The sequence below is a fragment of the Syngnathus floridae genome, chromosome 3, assembly GCF_059516105.1.
Source record: "Syngnathus floridae isolate MCC-2025c chromosome 3, RoL_Sflo_1.0, whole genome shotgun sequence".
Lineage (NCBI taxonomy): Eukaryota > Metazoa > Chordata > Actinopteri > Syngnathiformes > Syngnathidae > Syngnathus > Syngnathus floridae.
The window spans coordinates 9,579,576-9,598,384 of NC_142415.1; the positions used below are offsets into that span (position 1 = coordinate 9,579,576).

The following is an 18,809-nucleotide window of genomic DNA, read 5'->3' on the forward strand; positions in this document are numbered from 1 at the left end:
ACATAAGCCATTCATTCAACCATCCTTCCATTTCCCATACCACTCGGTCACTTTCCATTAATTCTGACGTAACAATGAGCAGTATAAAAATCAATCATGATTTCCCTTGGAAGTGGAGTATAACTACCCCCTATGAATTGGTAACAATTCAAAAAATGTTTGCAATATCCCTGCTAACTTTGACACTACGCATTTGGTTGGAGACCATAATGAGCAGCAGAGGACAGTAATGTTTACGATTGTTGGTATATAATGTTGGAATAAATATCAGAAGAAGAAAAATATCCAATCACACGTCGATTACGACCAACCCGGAAGTTACATACTACATCCCGTGTCAATTTACTTGCACTTTGTTCACTACGAGACACGCTTACTTATTAATAAGCACAATCGGTGTGCGTTTTTGGGCAAGCATGATCCCCACTGAACATGTGTTTCGGGCCGTGGAGACGCCGCTGTTCTGGCTCGGAGCTGTGACCGCGGCCTGGCTGTCGGTGTGTTCCGTTTATCGGCTGCTGGCCGGGATCAAGGTGTGGGTGCTGGGCAACGGGAAGCTGGTATCACCCGCTAAACTTGGCAAATGGGCCGGTGAGTAGTAGTTGTATGTGTGTCTGTGTGTGTTTTATTTATTTGGTTTATTTCTTGAATGCATGTGTAACATTTGTTCTTTGATTTAATGAAAATATAAATAGTAATATTAATAATAATAAGTCACTTAAACATTTTGTTGAGACACTTGCAAGTTAAAAATCGTGTGAAAAAATACCAATTATGATGATTGAATATGCCAATAACCCAAGGTATATACATCTAGATGATGAATGATCATAAATTTCAGACACCTTTGAAAATTAGTCTGCCAGGTAAGCACCAATTAAAGGAAAACGACCAGGATGATGTTCCACATTATTAAGCAGGCCACAGGTTTCTTGCAACATGGGAAATAAAAAGGATCAGTCAGCTGCCGAAAATCATCAAATGGTGCAATGCTTTTGGACAAGGTATGAAAAATTAGATATTTCACATAAACTTGAGTGTGACCATCGTACTGTAAAGATGTTTGTGGCTGATCCAGCGCACAGATAGGTTTGGGCAGATAAAGGCAGAATGAGGAAGGTTTCTGCCAGGCAAAGAGAGCAGCTGCTACAATGCCATTACAAACCAGCAAACAGGTATTTGAAGCTGCTGGTGCCTCTGGAGTCCCACAAACTTCAAGGTGCAGGATCCTTGAAAGGCTTGCCGTGGTGCATAAACCTAAATTCCGCTAATGGACCACTAAATGTAAAAAATCAAAACATTTTCTTGCTGATGTAATAAGATGAATAATACAATCATCAATCTGTTTAATGCACATTAGTCTGCTGGAGAAACCGACAATCTTGAGCGTGTGAGTTGAGGTCGTCTTTAATTTCTTTTTGTGAGGCTAAAAATAGAAGTTGGCAATTTTTTTTTTTTTTTTTTTTACATTTTTGATTACGCATGCAGAGCAAGTCAGAGTGTGCAGTGAGGCAAAGGAGCCCGTTAGCCTCGTTTGCGTCCTCATTCACAAACTTTGGCTGACTCAAGTGGTTGCGATTGAGCCGACAGCTTTATTATGTAACAGGAATTGAGCCATTCATAAAGTTTCACATCAGGGCTTGGATCCTTGGCGTCCTGGTTCATCAGTTACGTGTGAGAGAGTGGCTATGATGCACTTTGTATAGTCATTGGCTATACAGTGAATACACACATTTGCAATTTGGCATTCACAAATTCTTTTGCGCAGATTTTTGTTACCTTTTTTTTGTTACTTGCATGGATGAGAATTTTCTGCCGACTGTTGGATTCCTGACTTTTGTGGACCAATATGAACACTCAATATAATCGCAAATCCATTGAGAGCATTCCGGATGATCACTGTGACATCCAAGTTTTAGGTTAGCTTATTCTCTAAACCGCTTATCCTCACTAGGGCATTCAAAATGTAATACAATTCACCATTTTAATTTCTTTTATACTCCCATCTTGGTAATAAAAAGTATTACACGTCTCTCTCCACAATAACTAATGAAGCCATAATTTATTACCAATTGTGCTTATAGAGTAATGTTGTACAATTGAACAGCATGCAGAATTTATGTATCCTGACTATCCCAATTGACTGTCATGTTCCAGACGTAATTAAAAAAAAAAAGGAAAAGAAAATTCAGGCAAATTGTTCTGGAAGTGAATTTTTAAAAGTTCTTAGCTCTGTACTCTGCAAAACTTACCTGGCTTATTTTCTTTTTTAGTTGATATCAAATTGTCTTTTGTTGAAAGTTGCACACCCGTAATAGCAACATCGGTGCAGCTCGTCTGCTGCATTTGTGGAGTGTGTTGTGACACCACTCGCCATTGTTTCACATTGTGTCAGTGCAGTGGCTTGAACATGAGCACGGAGTTTAATACAGTGATGCTTCTGTTCCTGATAGAGAGTCCATTCTGAGCCCAATTCAGCCAGTGCTTCACTCGAGGTTTCGATTTGAATCGTTCCCTCTGTTATCAACAGAAATTCCATTACTTCCCCAAACATCTTTGCTCTGACAGTGGAACGTAATAAAACACATTTTCCTTCAAATCTGTCTAGCAAAATATTTTTCTTGTTTTACTTTACTATCTGCTACAAATTCAGCCTTGCAAATGAATATTGGTTCTCATTTGCCTTGCGTAGATCAGGAAATGTAAATAAATACCAATAATAGCATTATTTTTTGGTGTCATAATACAAGCTTGCAACCTGACTTCCTAATATTGGCTCTATGAAGTCAATGTTAATTGTTTTGATGATTAAATAATTATTTGATTAATGAATTAATGATTTAAATGATTAAATATTTAAAAAAAATCACAGTTGCCTTTCTTAGTGAATTGATTTTTTTTTTGCTAATCAACTGTAAATTCGGATTGGGAAAAAAAAAGTCAGCTGGCCAAAAATGTTTCCCCTCGTCCATCCATGTAACTGTTTATTTTGAAAAACGTCTTAAAATAACCTTTCATCTGTTTCCCTCTCATTGCGCTTGCAGACGCTCTCCCACTCCTCTTCTCTGTTCTATTTTTAGCTGCCCCTAGGATCTCCTGTGTTGATGTTTGTCGTTTTCTCTTTCACGGTCCCCCTCTCTCACTTATGTTTGATCGCACTGCAGCCCTGGAGAATGCTTGCCACCATCTATACTCTAAACGACCACAATGACAAGAGATGGAAACAACCGAGGCTATGTAGTGGTTAAAAAAGAGAGGATTGTAAAGAACACAATTCTGTGTTTTAGCCGCAGCAATAAGAATAAAAATAGCTACACTCTGATGTTGGTAGTACGGCCGACCCCTACACATTCGTGTTTCAGCATTAACAGATTTATTTTGGCAAACTATACTATTTTCTTTCTGTTTTGGTATTATTTTCTTTAGTGAATGTAAATCAAAAAGCCCACATGAGCTCGAAAGTAGACAATAGCTGTGGGATCCTTTTACATGGCATAAATTCAACGTACAGTATGTTTATTTTTCTCATCCTAAAAGTCAATTGCTACTCAGTAGAATCTAGAACGCTGCTAGAGGCAAGTAAAATTAAACACGTACGTATGTCTCGCTAAAATGCACTGTTATTAAAATGGTAGATTACATGGGCTCTGTTTCGTTCTCTGCTTTATTGTAATATAATGTCCAAGAGCAGTTTTATTGTAGATTGAGTACATTCTTTCCATGTTATGTGACTTTACAAAATGATTTGAAATGAGGTCTTCTTAGTCACATTATTATTTTTGTTCTCAGTTGTGACGGGAGCAACAGATGGTATCGGCAAAGCCTATGCAGAGGAGGTATACACACACACGCACACATTTATGCCTATGTGTAGTATAATTTCGACATTATCCAACTAACAGGCCTAATTTCTATGCTGTAATTTTCTTAGCTGGCACGCAGGGGCTTCTCCATTGTGCTGATTAGTCGTTCTCAAGAGAAGCTGGATGAAGTTTCCAAAGCAATTGGTAAGGAATAAAGTTCATAAAACCTCCAGTCATTTATATTTCTAAAATTTAAATGAATTTATATATTTTTTTTCAACTAATATTTTTCCCAGCAGTATCTAGTTTAATTTACCAATGGAATACATACAACATTTACATTTCAATCAGGGGAATGCAACAAAAAAATGTGGGCTGCACAACATTTATTAGTTACGACCACATAGTCTGATCCAAAGAATTTGAAATATTCAACTTTTACCAAAAGTAAAGGTGAGTAATGAAAATACATGTTCTAAATAGAGTCCTGTCATTTAAAAGAGAGTTTTCGCAGAATGTCATGGATATGTACGCCAAAATTTACTCAGCCTCTTCTAGGAGAGTTTTCCTCATAGACTAAGAACTATTTCTTTAGGTTCTCTTTGGATGCATTTATTCGCACACATACACAATAGCAGTCAGATTTTTGGGCGCACTTGCTCATGGTATAAATGTGATGATGGTCCCTAACATTTATAGTTCTGAACATGCACGTGCTTCTTCATACCCACAGAGAGAAAATGTGGTGTGGAGACAAAAACCATTGCAGCAGATTTCAGTTCAGTCAACATTTACTCCAAGATTGAAGATGCACTTGCAGAACTGGAGATTGGAGTGTTGGGTAAGATCCGACCTTCACGTCTGGAACAGTTTGAATCAACATCTGCTCTTATGAATATGTTTTGTCCATAATTCTATTGCCAGCAAATGTTTTCTTTTTAGTCTTCTGCTGCCCCCTTCTGGTTGCATTGGGGAAAAATAATGACTGAATCTTGAATCTTTTTTGTATGTCAACAGTGAACAATGTTGGAATATCTTATTCTTACCCAGAATTCTTCCTCAGCGTCCCCAGTCTCGATACTGTAAGTTAGCGTCCCAATCATTTGTCTCTAGTTGCCCATGAATGATTCATGCATCTATGAAGGAAGCAAAAGTTTTGTTCACACTGCAGACATAATTTGCATATGAAGCATTCATTTTCAGTGTGTTATCTTCGGGTCTGTATCATTCGCACTGGATACCACGTTTCTATGTACAAATGCACGCATTTAATGTCTTGCTCTGTTATCCTTTTTCCAGTTCATTGACACGCTGGTGAATGTCAACATAACATCAGTGTGCCAGGTAAGTGCTGTAAAGTCAAATCCTGTTTGAAAAAAGTCATAATTTGTCATGGCTTGTTTGGTCACACACGTGCACTGACAAATGGACAAGCACTTCAACAGATTTTGATCCTTGTTTTTGTATTTCTGATTGTTTTCACTTGTTGACATTTTATTTTCTCTTTGCCACACTACCAGATGACAAGACTTGTTCTGCCTCAAATGGCTGAGAGGTGAGAGATCTTTGTTTTTTTGCTCAAGCCAACAATTTTACAAATGAACATTTGCCACTGTAGCCGTTGTTTACCGTGGCTTGTGCATTTAGTCGGATAGCTCCCAAACTACAGACCCCTTTCCATGTTTGTAAATAACAATAACTAATCAGGATTCTTGTGCACGGTTCTCGCAGAAAGGACCAGAGACAAAATTTTGCCGGTCCGTCCTCCATCCTTCGTCCAGGACTTCAGCACCCTTTCGCCCCTCCTTCCGCCGTCCTTATTCATTATATAGTTGTCCCCCGTCCGTCCTTGTCATTGAATAGGGCGTCCTTCACCGGTCTGTCAATCGTCAGTCCGAAAAAAATGCAGAACAACAAAACAAAGTCATAATCCAAACCCAATAAATGCCAAGGTTTCATTATACACTATCATAAAGCTTTAAACCTCATTAGCTGGCTAATTTACTATTCACAGGACCCACTTCCGGGTTATTCGAAAACTTTTATAAGACACTGCTGTGACAGCCAGCTTTCTTAATCAGCTGGGGGTATCATCTGAGTGGATTGAATGGTTTACAACTACTTAAGTGGCAGCCGAGATAGCATTTAGCTGCCAACACAACCACTGTCTGGTTACCAGATTGACTGGCCGTGTCTTTGACGGAGGAAAGTGCTCCTCCTCTTGTCAACTTGAAGCTAAGTAAAGTCACTCCCCCGCATACAAACACCACACGAGTCACGCAGCGCGTCATGATATGTCAGATTTGGTCTGCATTGGCGGATTACACATGGAAGACAAGACAGCCGTGTTTCTGTTAGTCGGTAATTGACGCGGTTAGGGACGATTACAGAGACGGATGAAAACCCACTTTCTGGCTTAGTCTGTCTTTTTTTTTTCTTTCTCACTAGTGGTTATACCAGTAAGTCGCAATATTTGTCAAAATAAAGATGGAACAACTAGTAATTAAGATAAATCCATACCACCGAGATGGGGGAGATTCTTATTCAGTTTTAATGTGTGGAAAGATGCAATGCAGCAAAATTAAAATGCATTAGGATTAAATTGCACATTATAGCTAGAAAATAATAGTGTTTTAAATAAAGTGTTCAATATGCATAGATCAGTGGGCATGAGGCTTCGATGGTAGTGCTGATTTGTTGAGTTTTGGTAGTTGAATAAAATCATTCTTTTTCCATAATCGCCAAGCCCTCATACACAACCCCTGTTTTCTTAAGAGTTTATTGCATGTATCAATTATTTTGTATACTTTCTTTTTTGTGGTTCAAAGTTAAATAACATGAACTTATTGTATGATTTCAGGAAGAAGGGCGCTATCCTCAACATCTCTTCTGCCAGTGGCTTGTATCCAGTTCCTCTGCTGACAGTCTACTCTGCATCCAAGGTGAAGCAGTTATTGCAAAATCCATATGTAAAATTAAGTGGCTTAAATTCTCAATATAACAATGTTTTATTACAACTACATTAAAGCAAGAACAAAAGTCAAAATGAGGCAGTGTGCAGTCATACTTATGCCTCCATGACTGTAGGAGAGAGTACAGTAAGAGGGGCTTGTGAGGGGTTTCATCAGCATTGGGAGGATCATACGTACTGTGTGGTAGTACAAGAGTACCTGGTACTTCCAAGGTCAACAGGAGAAAATGACACAAAAGGTATTAGAAGCAATTATTGCCCAATTATCACCCAAAGCCAGTTGGGAAAGGTTCCAGGCTCCCTGGATTTGAACTAATGATGGGATTGTATATAGAGCATAAGACATTTTGACATCCAGTTTTCACACCATTTCTTTTTGACAGAACAGCAACAGTCAAGAATCAACCTTGTATTTATAATGTCTTGCTGCTAGACTTTTAACAGGATATGTCCTGTTCCTGTTTTTCTCAACTCCAAGATAACTACAAGAAGAACACGCACTTATCCAGAGGATGAAAAAAAGATTTACTCTTTGATGTAGACTAAGATCAGAACAGGATGAAACGTACGTGCTCGGACATTATGTGGGTGTGATATTAACCACATATTAAAAGCATGAGGATAAGAGGCATAGAAAAGGAATGGATAGATGAATTAAACTGTCAGTATGGTCAAATTCAAAATATCAATTACACAACCTGGTTCAAAGCATATTTTGCATTTTATTTTCTTGTTGGTACCGACCCGCTGGTAATAAAAACAAATTTAAAAAAAAAAAAAAAAACACTGGTCACAGAAATAATTTGAAACTGACAAAAGTAATGAAAAATAAAAATGCAACACAGCTCGACATTATTGATGGCCCGGTGCACCACATGACTCTTGGGCCACTTAGCTGTTGCTTGACCGACTGGGCCACCAGTAGAAATTTCCTGAATAAATTGATACAATCAATACATTCATGCTTTTATTTTCTAATAGTAAAAGGTTTTGTGCTGTCCACTTAAATCAGGCATCTTTTCTCATGTGCATTTTGACCAATGAAACTACACGCTGTACTATTTCATCCATAGGTAAACGTACTACATACTATATGATTATGAATTTTAAGCATTGTCACGGCCATCACCCAAAAAGGCTTGATGTCGGACCCTGTGTAATGAAAATTAACCAATGCAAATCAAACATATCTTTTCAAGTGTTGTTCATCAGAATTATTGAACCAACTCATAAAGCAGGCCTGGACCAAAATTATACTCCCCCGAGTAAAGATTGAAAATAATTAGACCAGAGGGGACATGCACCACTTAATCTGTCAGTTGGTCTATGTAAAATTTCATGAATCATCAACAATAACAGCAATATTATCCCCGTGTGTAATAATTTGTAATCAGTTTATATTTGTGTTTTATAGGCATTTGTGGACTTCTTTTCACGAGGGTTGCAAGCTGAGTACAAAAGCAAAGGGATCATCATCCAGGTTTGTTGAGTTGTTTATTGTTGTTTTTTCATGTTTACTATAAATAAAAACATATTTAATATAAGACATTGGTAATTTGTTATGAACTTGAAAATTTCCTCTCTGCAGAGTGTTCTGCCATTTTTTGTGGCAACCAAGCTGAGTAAAATCCGAAGGGCCACGCTAGACAAGCCGAGTCCGGAGCGCTATGTCGCCGCTGAGCTCAACACTGTGGGCCTCCAGACGCAAACCAATGGTTACCTGCCTCATGCCATCATGGTACAGCCAATTTGAGAAAAAAAAAAACAACAACCTGGAGTTGTCACTCTGGTTATCATACTTCCTCCCACTTTAAGGCATCAAATCAGTATGTGATTGAGAACACTTGATCCAAATGTAATTTTCCTCTGGTTTGACTTTAAGTTAAATATTTTTACTGTTTACAGATAATGTCATTTTAAATCATCAAAATTATTTGGATCGCTAATCATTTATTATCGTGGATTGTTGCCTCATTGGTCTCAGATTTGTTGGTTTCACTTGATCAGGGTTACAATATAATTAATTCTGTAAAGAAAAGGTTAAAGCAGTAATTGAATCCAGTCAAATGTGAGCCGAGAGCATCTTAATTGTTCAGGTAAAACCTAAATCTGCTCAACCAAGCAGCATTGTGTCTTGTTTTACCCCCAATTGATTACCAGAGTGGAAAAACAAATGGACTGTCTTATTTTGCCCAGTGTTTCGTTCACAAAAGTACCCTTGTTGTAGCAGTTGTTCCTCCTGTAGGTTGAGAATCATTAATGAATGTAAATTTGTTATTTGTAAATGCCACCAGCTGACTGTGTAATTTCTCTCTGCAGGGCTGGGTGACTACAGCTCTGCTCCCTGCCAGTATTCTCAGCAGACACATGATGGGAGTGACTTTGTCTCAGCGTGCTCGTTACCTCAAGAAGCAGAAGCAGGGCTAGCTCAGTGGCGGCCGGGAGCGGACCAGCTGTGCTCATGCCTCTTCTGACTCCCATCATCATCATCACCATGGACCAAGAAGAGCAAAATCTGGCAGTTGCTGGGGAGACAATTTTCCCTTGCCCTCAGAAAGTGCACGTCATAGATAATGCAAGGCAGCCCTATCACTGCGCATTATTTGTTTTCAGCTTTAATCAACCAATTGAAAATAGTTTTGAATTTACATCTTGGCTTGCACAACTCTGCACTCCTAATAATGACAGGTTGTAATTCACAGATGCATAAAAAAACATTTTTGACTGAAATGTCTTCATGTTGACATTTTCAACATTTCTAACAAAGCACTTAAAAATGAAAAAATAATCTGGAGAGTTTTTCTGCCACTTATTTTCTTTTGTGATGTGGACCTCCACATAGACTTCTTATCACTGACTCAAACTTGCTGTGGTATTTTTCCATTTTGGTTACGGACTCTCTAGGATTGCTTCCTGCCCTGAAATGTGATGTTTGATTTAGGTTTGTATTTATCTGACAAACCAATGAAAACAAGAAACAAATGGTACTTGTACACAATCTAACGAGATCTAATACAAATAAATGATTGATTAAAAAAAAAATATTTCCTCAAGTGCTGACATTAATGCAATATGGTGCAATGAGGTGCTACACTACAGTAAGTAGCCTAATCTGCACCTTTATGTAAACATTTTTGATTGGTTGAATCAAAACGTTTTTATGAGGACAGAGACACTTTACTTACATGATACATAAACGATCTGTCTTATTAAAATAAGCCGCATCCAAAGACACATGCTGTATGTTTTCTTTCCCTGCATTGACGACATGAAAACAGTCATGTTCTAAATAATTCAACTTTAAGTATTACTTGCAATCATTGTTGATCTTACACAGTTGGGGGGAAATTTCAAAATTGTCACACTGAGAGTTGTAACCTTTTGGGCCTGTAAAAAAAAAAAAAAGGACCGGTGTCTTATGCACTTGAGTGAGCATCAAAGTCAATATTAAAATATTTGGGTGAAATGGTCAAGTGGATTCATGTTTTTAATTTCCTCATACATTAAAACACTCAACATTCTGTAAAGCTTTTGGGTAAATTTGTGCAGAAATGTCAGTCTACTCCTAAAAAAGAGGCAAGTGGTTTGTGTGTGTGTTTTGTAATTTGTTACAGAAAATTGCCAGATTTTCTTTGTGGCTCTGCTTTGTTGCTGTGGGAATAGAGCAGTTGGAAAAGGCATTGCTGGATTTTACTCCAGCTGGCAGGACAAATATGAGACCATATGATGGGTTTTGTTGCTTGACAAATAACAAGCTTGAATGTTATTTTCTCTGTGGAGAAAGTAGTTGAAAGAACCTGCTTGAAAATGCAGTGTGACCTTTAAAATGTCACAGATCCAGGAATTGAGATAATACAGGAGGACTCAAAACATCCACAAAAGGTGTTCACTCTGTCACTGTAAGATGAAGTGCTAAGTATACATTTTTAGATGGGTCTAACACTCTTGTCTGATGTCAGTGAGTGAAAATCACACCATTGATAAATTTTTCCCCCACTCATGCTGCAAATAACCATCTCCTGTCTATAGAGTAGCATTTGCCTCTTTTTTATTGGTCCCCCCTAAGCAACAAATGTGTCGTGTGCTCATTTATTTTGAACATTAGATCATCATCTCACTTATGCAATTTTGCAGTGATTCACCAATAACACTAGTCATCATGTTTTTACCCTTTGTTTTGGTAAATCAGAGATTTCCAAGTAACTTTTTCTAGATGCATTTTTAGGGGAAGGGGGGCTGATCCCAAATCTGGCCTTGTTTTTTATATATAATAATAATACACTACATTAATAATAACTAATAAAACACTAATAATAGTAATATAGAAATATATTTAATTATGAATTAAGGGTTAGGTTCAGCCAGTGGTGGATTTTTGTCTGAAACTACTGCGCGAGCTTTTATAGGTCAAAGGCAAAATACAAATCTCTCAAAGCCCTGATGTACAACAACAAGAACACAAAAGAATTTTTTTGAAATCAGGGTAAAAATATCTGTTCAAATTTGCTGTTGATCAGTGTGTTGAAATTTATGACAAGATGAAAGTCAGTTGGCTCGTTTTGTTATTTCGCATAAAAGGCCGCTCTGGTTCAGTTAGCCTGTTTCACTGTGTCCAAATGTTTTTTGTGACCCATAATTCTTGACCCATTTCCATCACATTCAAAGTTATGTCATAACAGATATTTGTGCCGCTTACAGTATTCATCTAACACCTACACACAGGAGGAACTATTTGCACGTAACAACCTGTGAAACACTCCATCCATTAAATGGAAATAATCAACACTCTGTTTAATGGTTTAAAATGTCATAGTTGTTTCGTATATTTATTGCATTTTTTATTAGCCTTTCATAATTTTCACAAACCCTTTGCTTTTAGAATTCAGCATAATTACATTTTAGAATGACAATGCAGCTGCGTGATTCTTTGATTAGTTAGGATGTTAGAATTACTTTTTAGCATTTTTAATTCCTTTCAGTGACTTTTTCTTATCGTCATTGCCAATGTCCATACTAATCATTTGCTTTTTCTTCATTCCTCTCAAGCGTTGCTGTGTGGTTCCCATGCCAACAGTTTCTGAGAGACGATTCCGGCGCACTGGGATGGAAAGTGCCGGAAATGTGTCATCACAGAGGATGTAGGAGTGAGAGAAGCGTTGTACGTGGGGGGATGCCCATAGGAAGAAATGGGTGGTTTGCAGAGCTGTGTATAAAGAGATGCTCATTGGTAGTCGTGGACACAGTTTGCTCAAATGCACACAAAATTGCTGCCAGAAATCCCATTTTCATAATTTTCAGAGAAGGGGACAGGGTCTCCCTTTTTATCTTTCAACCAACAACACATCCTGGACACAATTAGATTCATCCTTTTTATTCTTACTTTCATCATTTTGGCCTCACTAAACTGAGGATTGAAAGCAACAGCAGCGACCCTACAAGATAACAGCTTTTGCAAACGCTTGCTGTCCGCATATCGGTTCACCATGGCGACCCGCATGGATACGATCCCTGCCCATCTGCTGCCTCTAGTGATGGAAGAGTTCCCCCAGCCTCTGGCCACGGCTTGTGTCTGCAGGGCAGGACAACGTGAACCTCGCCTTCGCTGCCTACAGTGTGGGATCATTAAAGAAGAGGAGGACGACGACTGCTCCACTTTGGAGGAGGATCAGGCCCAGCGTTGTTTCCTGCAGACCTTGGAAAGCCTGAGGAGGAGCACCAGATGAGCCTTTGACCTTGTACGTTTCCCTGCATTTTGGAATTGCACATGAGTCTGTTATGGCTACAGATGGTGCCGATTTCACCCATGTATCCTCTCTTGCTAATCGAGGGTAGCATCCTTCAAATGTGGCATTGGGTATGCCTCCAGAAAAAATGGAAGTCTTAAGGGACAAGACAGACAGAAGAGAGTTCCTGGCAAATGTTTCTTTTGTTGTTTGCTTTGTAATTGTTTGCTGTTCGCCAACTCTTTCTTGCATACAAGGAATGAACTAATCAACGTGAATTAATATTTATAGGCCTATACGATGTCATAAATTGTCTAATAAAATGGCTGAAACTTTAATTTTCCTAATGCTTTGCCTGTGGATTTGACACTGCATTCAATACATTTACATCACACTGGTTGGCTGTGTTCTTTGTCAGACAAAAAATATATACAATTAAATGAAAGACCTCACACAATTTTTTATGTTGGTATTGAATGAAGCAATGTGTAAAATGTGAAGTCTCCAGCAAGCTATTTTTCAAGGTTTTCCATGTGGTGGCACTGTTGATACACTTCTAAACAGAAAGCACACGTCACTACAACAATTCCTGCAATAGTCTAGCTTGACTGCATCTTAACATTGATGAATTAGGCTCCCTATTCTTTATGATATTCATTTATATAGCATAGCCCTTGATCACTTTAGGTAAAGTTTATGTGGCGGTCACTGCACATGTGTCTTTACACACCACCAAACAAGTTTGTCACATACACATACATATACTTCATATCTATATCCATCCATCCATCCATCCATCCATCCATCCATCCATCCATCCATCCATCCATCCATCCATCCATCCATCCATCCATCCATCCATCCATCCATCCATCCATCCATCCATCCATCCATCCATCCATCCATCCATCCATCCATCCATCCATCCATCCATCCATCCATCCATCCAGGCATCCATCTATTTATCTCTCTATAGACTTGGTTTCACCTTTACAGATCCTGTTGTGTCTGCCGTCTCATCATTGCCTCAAGTGACCAGTTACAGACATTGAAGCCAGTTTCTCAATAATTTCATCCTATTAATGATTTCTGCTGTCCGTGTGATTTATAGCATTGCAGTTGGAAGACAAATTGCAATTAAAATGAAAAAAAAAAAATAGAAACACCAGACAGTTGCTATCTAATCCACATTTTTTTTCATTTCTTTTTGTCACGTCCGTATGACACCTACTACATGTTCCAGCACAGTCCTTGGTTTAGTATGACTCACGGGAAAAGGAACATATATTGCTGTAGATCTTTGCCAAACAATTTACGGTGCATTAACAGGTGACGACAATTATTTCTAGTCTCATGTATCCCTCATCCCCCAGGCTGTCACAGTCCAGACTTGTAAGCTTTACCTTCCTCTGTCTGTCTGGCAAGTCAAGACCCTGCCTGCAGCTAAGCTCTACGCACTGCTACCTCATCACATAAAACAATATTGGACTGCTGTAATTCTGCCATAAAATGACGACATTAGAATCATTTTGAATGCACACGGGCTTTAACAAGGAGAAAACAGTGTTCCTGCCATTGTTAGGGGGATTGCAGATGACCTACTTCATTGATCTATAATATTGATGGACCACCCGAGACACCACTCATGTTGTGTTACTGCTTACATTAACAGTAACTGGTTGATTGATTAGGTGATGTTTGTTTAAGGGTTACAAAAGTTAAATATTTAGGATGCACATTTATGTTTTCTATGAACATATTCAGGTTTTGACTGCAATCACTTTGTCATCCAGTACATGGTGTGATCATTGTTTTACGCTATTAGGAAATTAAACCACAGCGGAAATCATAATAAGTTCTCCTTTCAAGGTTGCTTTAATCATTTTGATTTGACGAGTTAGACGCTGCAGTTAATTTACAGCCTGTCTTTCAAAGACATAAAAGAGCGCCTTGTACATCGATCAATAGCCTTGTATGTTAGGACTAAACACAGAGGAGCTGGACAAAGGAAATCAGCACTAACATTCCTTCAGGTGACTTGGTATTTTGTTATCCGCCTCCATGCAAAGCTCTACCTCTGAGATTAGTTGATTTATGTGCAAGTCAGTGCAAAACTGAATGACCTAAATCACCGCCCTGACTGCCACCTTGAGTTTAACAGTCAATCAGTGACACATTTTTCCTTACCAACTGAGAAAAGCATCTGACTGACTTGATGGGAGAAGGAAGAAACCGTTCAAAAAGTATCTCGGTAATGGACGATCAGGGCAGGCAAGACCTCTGCTGGCTTTAACGCCACTCTAAGCACTTTGTATATTTACCAGCTAAACTGTAATATTTATTTGAGGAAATAGTTGTGATTTGTTGATTTTTATTTTCAGAATTTTGTAAAGTTTCTCTTGGCTACACTGCTTCCACTACATAGTATGTGGTTGAGATTTTTTTTGTCCAATACGATTTCAGCATCTCCTGTGCACGCTGGCGTGTCAATCTGATCTACCCAGAGTCTACAGAATAACACTTGACCATGAACTAGTCGCAATTATTGGTAATATTTTGTACAATAGAACCTTGATTTATGAATAACACTTAAGAAGAAAAAATATGATTGTTTCAGACACTACTTTTGGTTCACAAACAGTCTTGCTATTGTAATAATAATAATTCGTACTACCTTGAAAATTCCTACCCGAAATTTTGAATGGAATTGCTGACAATGGCACTTGGGAAGACTTTGTGACCAGGTGGGCTTGTCCTGTACAATTTTTTTACTGTTGTTGACAATGAAAAGAGCCTTTCAGAACTACTAACTAAAAAGGGAAATGTAAATAAAGAAATCTTTAGTTTGGTATGTATTTTGAATTCTATTTTGAATTATTTTTCAAAGAATTGTAATACGGTGATTATTTAAAGTTTTTATTTTTGAAATTTAAAAATAACAAACAGGAATGAGATGAAGAGTTGAAAGCTGGAATAGAAAAATGGAAATTATAGGACAAACCCCAAATTTTAAGATTGGGGTTTTCTTTTAACAATGATTTTCATAGCAACACCAGCTTTATATTGGCATACACAACAAAGAGGTGATTTAAAAAAACATAAATAAAAAAACCTAACCATGCAACGGAGGAAGCTCCTCCCCCCACAGGTTCGGTGAGCTCTGACACGGATACCTGCTGTGAGTCACGCAGCGGATCAGAGCACGTCAACGCCTACCTTGGAGGTGGCTACTTTTGTGCATGCTGAGGTGATCCCGGTCACCGGAACACAGCTTTTTGTATAGAGGGTATCTCTTTAACCTCGTCTGTTTTTCCACATCTTTTCATGACGTCTCCTCACTCATGGCTAATACAGTACTCTGAGGCGACCTCTTAGATCTTTTATTTAATGTCTCTTGTGAGTTGCAGTGGCAAATGCGCATGCGATGGCAGCAAGGGCGCCTTGCTTGGCAGCTACTTTCAGCATCATATTTGTTGGGGCATCTGCGGCGTTGACAGCTGGAGTGACAGGATGACTCGCAGAGGTCACACACTGAGCTTGACTCCTTCTCTTCACAGCTTGCCAGGACTGCAAAGATGGAACTGTGTCTAGCGCTTCAGTCAGAACGCCTAATTAGGGACGCAGCAATGTCACACGGGTGAGTGGGGGGATTTGACCCATCCTGTGTCCCAGTGGAAAGATTTGCACTTAACGCCTTGGCCATAGTGCTTCCATGAGCATTTCTGTCACACTGAGCCCATACTTCCTGGTCTAACTGTCATCCTACCTGAAATCACTTCTGCCCGTAGTCGCTTTGAAATCCCGGCCTGCAAGTGAAATCGGAAAGGTTGTTTTTACACGGCAGGTCTTAATGCCCAATTAAAATTTTCTTCCTATAGGCTGTAATCACATTTAAAGATATCACCTGATTTTTATCTACAGTTTATACGCAAATGATTACGCCTCGCTTCTGATTACGCGGATATCCAATCCCTTACCCTTTTCTCCGCTTACATTGTCAACTTTGGGAGGGTGAATTGTCCCCCGAACAATCCATCCTTAGAAGTTTTCTGAGGCATGAACTTTCTCATTCACAATAGTTGTTGTTGAATGGGAATACTTGGAGAGAGGAACTTGAAGAGGTTGTGCAGCATACCAGTGGTATTTTCTATGCGCTTCTTTTGAACTGAATTGGGTACTACTCATCTTCAATGAAAGCACTGAGTGCAGCTGCTTTCAGTACTGATGTATCTTAAAACAGCGACATCACTGATCCACTCTCCTATGTCTCTGTTCTAAGATCTAAAAGGATGCTGGATTACCTAGTTTGTGTTTATTTATTTCACGCCGACACGTTACCATCTGCTTGTTGTGAATTGTTATGTCTGGATTCTTTCTTCTTCCTTCCGTCGATTGATTAGAGGAGGAGGCCATGTCTCCTCTTTTCTAGCCCGTAGGTGGTCTGTTTCACACGCTGGGCATCAATCCCACTTCCTATTTAGGAGAACCTCGAGGCTTTCGCTCTCTTTTGGTGTTTGTCGCATCTGTTGCATCATGTCATGTTTCACATGGACTCTTAAGTGCTTTTGTCTTTTCTTGGTGGTTTTTAATTATGAGATGGGTGTGGAGGACTGCTGGGATAGGCGCATCGTGAGGAGGGGCGGTATGGAAGATGAATGAATATATGAATGGGTTTGTTGTGTCAAGCATTCACACAATTTTTGGGGGGAGTTGATGGTATATAATAGCATTGCCCTTTCTTATGAAATTTATAACCGTCAATGGCACTGAATAAGTTAAACTCAATAGGCAGCTGGAATGGGAGGGAAAACATCTTTTCTCAACCCACAAATTCACCATTTTAAAAATGGTTGTGAATTTTAAATTCAAAGATTGGTGCAAGAGACAATGCATTAGTCATGTCATAGTATCATTTTATATTTGTGGATTCTTTTGAGGCTAGGGTTACTAATTTATGTCATTGTCAATTCAACTCTTTGGTATTATTGCTGCACTTTAGACCAAATTCCCGCTGTGAGTTTACGAGGTCCCACCTTGAAGCGTTCCAATTAAAAGTTAAACATTAGAGGTCCATTGTGGCGAATAATTCATCAAACGAGTGGTCATTTTTTGGGGCACCCTTGTTCTTTTTCTTGATTTATGCAGAGTGGACATAGCGACAGATCTTCTACATATCCAATTTCCATGTAGAGCACACTGTTATTAACGCTGATATCTAGTCAAAAGTACGAATACAGATGCACTTCACATCTTTCAGTTGACGTGATACGATGATGGGCTGCGTCACCATAATTGCCTATTAATTAGCATAGACAGTTTTGTTTGTTTTGTTTACATTGTTGTGCTATACTGTTCCAAATGCATTCCAATGTCATGAATTATGACACCATACAAGAAAATAATCAAAGAGCAACGATAATAGGATCATTTGGACGGCATAATTGCTCAAACCCAACATATAAATTGTTTATGTCATACGCTCACGATGAGAGTCATCCACTTTTGCACAAATATTGTGGCACTCTCTTCAACATTTCTGACTCGCATGTAAAACTTCAACCTTTGTCAACAGCTGTATTCCTGTGCTATAAATGTGCATTCATTCTTACACAATGGTCCCGGAATACAAATATACAATCAAATAGCAGATGCTGGAACATAATGACTTCAATTTTCTGATCATACTGTACAATTGAAGAGTAGGTGTGAGCTCAGTGAGTATCCTTCCCACATAATAACAATTTAATTAGGTTCTCTGTGTGCCAATGAGGAGCTTCTATGTTGCAATACAATTTTCACTTTTACTTGCTTTTTCACACCAACCATTTGGAAATACTATAATTAATTATTCTCCACCCTTCCAAAAAACAGTCTGGTCCCACAATTACACATAAAGATTGTTGAAAGGAATCTCATTGTTCATTTTCAGTGAGTATCCTATGTCACAATTTGGCAAATTTCATAATGTTTCCCAACGTGAGGTTCAGAAAGCTTCAGAAAATGGATGGATGGATCTAAAGTTTAGATTCTAAACTATTGATCAGTCCACATGTGTAGGTGTTTATACAAATTATTGATCAATCTAAAGCATTGACAACGACTCTCACCTCTTTGACGATGCAATGACTCAACAAACATGGCGTTTTTGGGGTCTGATGACTTTGGCATATGGTCATTATAGGATTGCTAAAACAACAATTCTAATGCTGCCTTGGACTTGTGCAATGCAGTATAGGAATAAGGAACTTTTTTCCAAAACATTAGAAATTAATTTTTATAATACAGTGCAATTCAAGTTCATTTCACCATGGC

The 18,809-nt window shown here is 38.6% G+C and overlaps 1 protein-coding gene across 1 annotated transcript; it reads left to right on the forward strand.

The window, feature by feature from the left end:
- Positions 1 to 293: 293 nt before the first annotated feature.
- hsd17b12b (hydroxysteroid (17-beta) dehydrogenase 12b) lies at positions 294 to 10,247 on the forward strand. The gene is made up of 11 exons (XM_088371710.1): positions 294 to 591; positions 3,790 to 3,836; positions 3,932 to 4,007; positions 4,537 to 4,644; positions 4,821 to 4,885; positions 5,103 to 5,147; positions 5,324 to 5,358; positions 6,664 to 6,745; positions 8,189 to 8,254; positions 8,363 to 8,512; positions 9,094 to 10,247. Exons 1-11 carry the CDS (start codon positions 417 to 419, stop codon positions 9,199 to 9,201), a joined length of 957 nt encoding a protein of 318 aa, XP_088227836.1. The 5' UTR covers positions 294 to 416; the 3' UTR covers positions 9,202 to 10,247.
- The last annotated feature ends 8,562 nt before the right edge of the window (positions 10,248 to 18,809 follow it).